The 6163-nt window shown below is 37.4% G+C and overlaps 1 protein-coding gene across 1 annotated transcript in view; it reads right to left on the bottom strand.

Moving 5' to 3' along the window:
- Positions 1 to 1997: 1997 nt before the first annotated feature.
- Positions 1998 to 6163, bottom strand: part of LOC107575054 (uncharacterized) — a 5943-nt gene continuing 1777 nt past the window's right edge. Inside the window, exon 2 of the mRNA XM_016261465.1 lies at positions 1998 to 3349. Within this exon, the coding sequence (XP_016116951.1) occupies positions 1998 to 3349 (1352 nt within the window). The remainder of the gene's footprint in view (positions 3350 to 6163) is intronic.

Raw genomic sequence — 6163 nt, 5'->3', positions numbered from 1 at the left:
GTATATTTGAAGTCTAAACAAGTACATTCTCGCCTAAAAAAACCCCCATTAAAACTACATTATGTGACACAAGAACAGTATTATTAATACATTTCAGTGGATTTGGGTGTCCGCCATGATACTCGCTGTGAGAAATACTGGAAGCAGAGTGATACAAACGGTGAAAGGGCGTTCCTGTGGCAATACCAGTACAATATCTCACGGTTCTCAACCAATCAGATTTGAGAACCAAAACGAACCATTGTATAAAAAAAATATATATATAGCGCTGAAATATACAAACCCAAATTCCAAAAAAGTTGGGACACCGTGCAAATTGTGAATAAAAACAGAATGCAATGATGTGGAAGTTTCAAATTTCAATATTTTATTCAGAATACAACATAGATGACATATCAAATGTTTAAACTGAGAAAATGTATCATTTTAAGGGAAAAATAAGTTGATTTTAAATTTCATGGCATCAACACATCTCAAAAAAGTTGGGACAAGGCCATGTTTACCACTGTGTGGCATCCCCTCTTCTTTTTATAACAGTCTGCAAACGTCTGGGGACTGAGGAGACAAGTTGCTCAAGTTTAGGAATAGGAATGTTGTCCCATTCTTGTCTAATACAGGCTTCTAGTTGCTCAACTGTCTTAGGTCTTCTTTGTCGCATCTTCCTCTTTATGATGCGCCAAATGTTTTCTATGGGTGAAAGATCTGGACTGCAGGCTGGCCATTTCAGTACCCGGATCCTTCTTCTACGCAGCCATGATGTTGTAATTGATGCAGTATGTGGTCTGGCATTGTCATGTTGGAAAATGCCAGGTCTTCCCTGAAAGAGACAACGTGGGAGCATATGTTGTTCTAGAACTTGGATATACCTTTGAGCATCGATGGTGCCTTTCCAGATGTGTAAGCTGCCCATGCCACACGCACTCATGCAACCCCATACCATCAGAGATGCAGGCTTCTGAACTGAGCTAATAATTTCTAAAGATTAAATTTGAGGATAATTCTCACAAAACGAAATATATTTCTAATCTTTATTCAAGGTTTTATTCAAAATACTATTACATTTTCACATTTTATGTATACAGTGCAACAGCAAAAACTGTGAGAAAAAAAAAGTTAAATTTGTTAAATTTAGTTTTGTTAACTATACAAAATAACTGCAAGTCAAGCTGCAATACCAAACAGGACCACATGGAGATGACAAGAGACCACTATACTAGTTGCCTTAACCTGACTGCATATAGATATATGCCTATATGAATTGAGATGAATCGAGATTAATTGTTGAATAAAATCTTTTTTTTTTCTTTTGCGCACAAAAAGTATTCTCGTAGCTTTGTAAAATTACAGTTGAACCCCTGATGTCACATGGATTATTTTACCGCTCTCCTTGTTACGTTTCTGGACGCTGATCATGTAAGGACCATTGCTGTCTCAGGGAGGGTCAGAGAGCTCTCAGAATTCATCAAAAATATCTTAATTTGTGTTCTGAAGATGAACGGAGGTCTTACGGGTTTGGAACGACATGAGGGTGACTAATTAATGACAGAATTTTCATTTTTGGGTGAACTATCCCTTTAAAGGGGAACCCACTGGACATCACAAAAGCATGACAACACGGTGGATGGGATTAAAGGGGAAGCGACACGTCTTCCTAAGGTGTGTCACTAATTAAGGCCCCACCTACAACAATTGATAGGAACTCCCGACTGGAACCACTGAGCATCGGACAAGAATACTGACCAAAAGCAAACATTATATACAAGTACTAACACATTAAGTAATGTAAAATTTAAAAAATGTCCAATCAACCGGCTACACCCATATGAACATAAACACCACTGACCATCCAGTTCTGTGTACAAATAATTATAATTTTATTTTTCATGATGCTAAGAGAACAGATTGTCTTGATTTACTGAAGTAGTATGTTCTATAAAATGTAAATGAAAATATTAGATTAATAATTATAAATTATTATTAATTTATAATAAGGAATTCTATTGAAGCTTCTTATAAACGTTAGAAGGCAGTCTTTCTGCCTTTTTAACAACCTCTTTTGCATTCTCATAATTAACTTTAGCTGAAATCTTAATGGCCTCAAGCACAGAATCGGCTTCTTTTGCTGCTTTGTATCCTACGATTCCCCCTCCGATCGCTCCTGCAAGAGCTGCAGCTCCAAATACCACACCTACACCAATTCCTGAACCAGCTGCTGCTCCAATGCCGGCGCCTGCAGCAACTCCTGTCTCCACTGCTACTGTTCCTGCTGCTGCTGCTGTTGCTCCGACTGCTGCTCCTGTGGTTCCTGCAGCAACTCCTGCCTCCACAGCTACAACTCCTGCTGCTGCTGTTGCTCCTACTGCTCCTGCTGCTACTCCTGCCTCCACTGCTCCTGCCACTGCAGATACTGCTGCTGTTCCTACTGCTGCTGTTCCTCCTGCTGCTGCTGCCACTGCTGTTTTATCTGCCAATGTGCCTGCAGCAGTTACAGCTATGTCTATTGCTTTGACTACTTCTTTTAATTTGGCTGCCTTGAGTAAAGCCACAACAGAGAACACAGCGACACCAATGCCCAGAAAAGCACCAATCAGTATCCCTGTAGAAACTCCTGCAAGCCTAATAAGATGTTTTTCAAGAACAATCTTCTTCGCTGCTTCTAGTTTCTCTTTTGTAGACAAATGAACTATAAGCATACTATTCATCTTGTCTTGAATTTCTTCCTCTACATTTAACATCAGATCATTGGTGTAGCAGCCGTTCTCTTCCACCATCTTGTCGATGGTGTGCAGCAGATTTTTCACCTGAACCTTGTTGCTCCTGTACCCTAAATGACAGTCATTCCAGCGTTCATTGTCAATAACGTGACAGCGACCTCCACATTTATCAACAAGCTCCTGTAGTTTTATACTTTTCTGAACAAATTCTTTGATGGTTTTACCTTTTAGCTGTTCGCCGTGAGTGAATAAAACCACTGCATGTTTAAAGGTTTCCTCTCCACAATACTCAACAATTTTATCCAGAGTCTCTCTTTCTTGTCTTGTGTACTTTCCAACTTTTAGAACGATGACTAAGGCAACAACAGCTGGAGCGCATTCAATAATGGATTTAATGATCCGAGATTTGATGACTTCCTCTTCCTCCTCAAGACGCGTGTCAAAGATTCCAGGTGTGTCAATAACTGTGACTGTTCTTCCACCAACCATCGCAACTCCTGTTTTACATTCAGCTGTAACAGACTCAGGTGAAGATTCAGCTTTGAATATTTGTTCACTGAGAATAGTATTTCCACAGCTGCTTTTGCCATCTCCTGTTTTTCCAAGAAGAACAATTTTTCTTGCAGGTTTAGACTCTATTTAAAAAAGACACTCTGGTTAGTGAAGAGTATTGTACTGATTAAAAAAAATAAATAAATAAACATGCATATTATATGCATATTATAAAACAGATTTGATTCTAGCCTTAATTTTATTAACATAAAAATATTTATTACCTCTCAAGAGGACGCAGTTTGAAGTTCCCATGAAAGGGAACGTCTCGGGTTACTTATGTAACCATGGTTCCCTGAGTAGGGAACGAGACACTGCGTCCTCTAGGTTTCTTCCCATGCTGCGGACGCAAGCTTCAGACGAAGAAGTGAATGATGTGTAGCTCCCGGCGCCGATTTATACTCTAGTCGCACCAGTAGTGACGTCATGGCTGTCGCCGGCCAACGAGTTGGTTTTTTTTCAATGTATGCTTCAGACACGGGTCACGACGAGGCGTTCCCCCATAGCGACCCCTAGAGGACGCAGTGTCTCGTTCCCTACTCAGGGAACCATGGTTACATAAGTAACCCGAGACGTTTTCTAGTAATAAAAAATATTGTGAGCTTAGGCAAAGCACACTTGGTGCCCCATAAAGTTTGCTGACAATATTTTGGAATGCCGCTGCAGAATGCATTTGAATGCAAGTTTTCTGAAAAATAATAAATAATAAATAAATAAATCTTATAAAGTACAGGGGGTAAAGTACATGTTAACCTTGCTTTCTGGAATACCCAGACACTTGGAAAAAGTAATCAACAACGTTAAAATAATAATAATTATAATAATTATAAATGCACTGTAAGTCGCTTTGGATAAAAGCATCTGCTTAATGCATAAATTAAATTAAATTAAAAACATTTTTTTAAATAATAATAATAATAATACAAAGAAATGCTTAAATTCTAAAATGTTACTGTCATTGCAAGCATCTATGCAGATATTTACAAAATTCAAGAACTTTTAACCCCCTAGTAGGTTAGAAGGAAGAACAAAAGGAAGAGCTTTGAACCTTCTAGTAGATGTGTCTACAACTCTTCTGTTGCTGTTGCAGTCCAATAGACCCAGTCCTGCTGCAGTCAGGTGTCTGTTCCACACACTCAAAAATGGCTGTTGAGCTTTGCTCTATTGACTTTTTATTAAAATAAGAATAAGAGAATAAACAAATAAAAAGAACAAAAGAAGCCACAGAAACTGAGGAGGGCAGAGGCTTCCTCTCACGCACATATACTGTACATAAATCATATATATACAGCTGCTTGTCCAATCATTTTGCTGTGTGTGCTGTTTCTTTTTTATCACTGGCTTTTTACACAACTGTAATGTGTATCTAGGTAGATCCAAAACTTATAGGTTGTATAAGCCATTATATGACAATCCAACACAACTGATTTTCTTCAGCCTTCAGCGTGTGTAATTTATATGTGATTTATACTGTGTCTTGTATGATGAGCTCTCTGCATTCTTTAATCAATCATGCATTGTAATCATTAAGGTACATTTATGTAAAAAAGTTTAAGTTAAAGTTTATTTAAGCAACAATAAAGAAAAGTGTGATTACTAAGGACAGTTCTGTATAAGAGTATTTTTTCAATTAAGTTTTAACAACCAAATTTTTTTTCATTGAAATGGGAAATACAGGGAAAATACATGTTACTTTATAGATGTGATCTGGCTCACAGCTGATTGATCCAGTGGTTGAACCAGTATCCATTTGTGATCTGTAATCAGGAACATAACTAGTCCTGAAGCAGGTTAGCAGTGAAGCATTTGTTCGTTTGATGATGAATCCATGTAAAAGCATATCAGTGTTTGTGGTAACAAAGATTTAAAGATTTAAAAGTGACCTTAATAGTCACTACAGGCCCACTTCAAGTTACAAGCATCTGACCAAATTTTACTAGCAGAAGATATATAAATGCAGTCTATGAAAAATGAAGGCAGTAAGGGCAGTAATGTGAAACCTTATGGTTTCAAACCTCAAAATGAAAGCATAGCCATAAAAAGTAACTGTGCATGATGTACATGATTGTTTTATTTGTGTGGTGCATTTTGTTAAATTAGAGGATTTAAATCGTCTTAAATAGCATGCATTATGTTTATTTACAATATAATAAACCAAGAACCTGTTATTTTTGTTTGTGTCTGTTATGCAACCAGTGTCATGCTTTGGCTTCTCTAGGCTTGAAAAAGACAGGTGGAAATTTCCACTGCATTATCAGCACGGGCGATCATTTCCCCAATGCCAGCAACTCCACACAGACCAAAGACAAGCACTATATAGTGCATTAAAAGATGGATTTTAGATGACTTCAAGATACATACAGGTAGGGTTTCCACCCGTCTCGCGAAATAGTCGATCGTTACCAATTTATGAATGAAATTGTTATTTGAAATTTGCCTATGGTGGGAAAGGGATCATATAAAAAAGTCCACACATTTACCATATTTTTTACCATAGGAACTGTCACTCGACCATGTCGTGTAGTCAATGCACCACAACATATACCATGCTTCTCCCACCGTAACTGTAGCTTTACTGTGGTATCTGTAGACAAAATATGGTAACCACAACACTTATCATGCTTTTACCATAGTAACTGTGTTTACTGTCTACTCTTTGTGTTTAAAGCACAGTAACACAGCACTTACCATGGTTTTACCTCAGTGACTGTACTTTTAATGTGGCATTGTAGTTAAAGCACAATATAACCACAACACTTATGGGTTTACCTCAGTAATTGTAGTTATTGTAGTTACACAACAACACTCGCCACACCTTTAATACCTGTTTGTAAAGTAATTGTAATATATATATATATATATATATATATATATATATATATATATATATATATATA

Source organism: Sinocyclocheilus grahami, unplaced genomic scaffold, assembly GCF_001515645.1.
Source record: "Sinocyclocheilus grahami isolate Dianchi unplaced genomic scaffold, SAMN03320097.WGS_v1.1 scaffold2449.1, whole genome shotgun sequence".
Taxonomy (NCBI): Eukaryota; Metazoa; Chordata; class Actinopteri; order Cypriniformes; family Cyprinidae; genus Sinocyclocheilus; species Sinocyclocheilus grahami.
The sequence above is the reverse complement of the archived record's forward strand: the minus strand, read 5'-3'. Positions and strand labels throughout refer to the sequence as shown.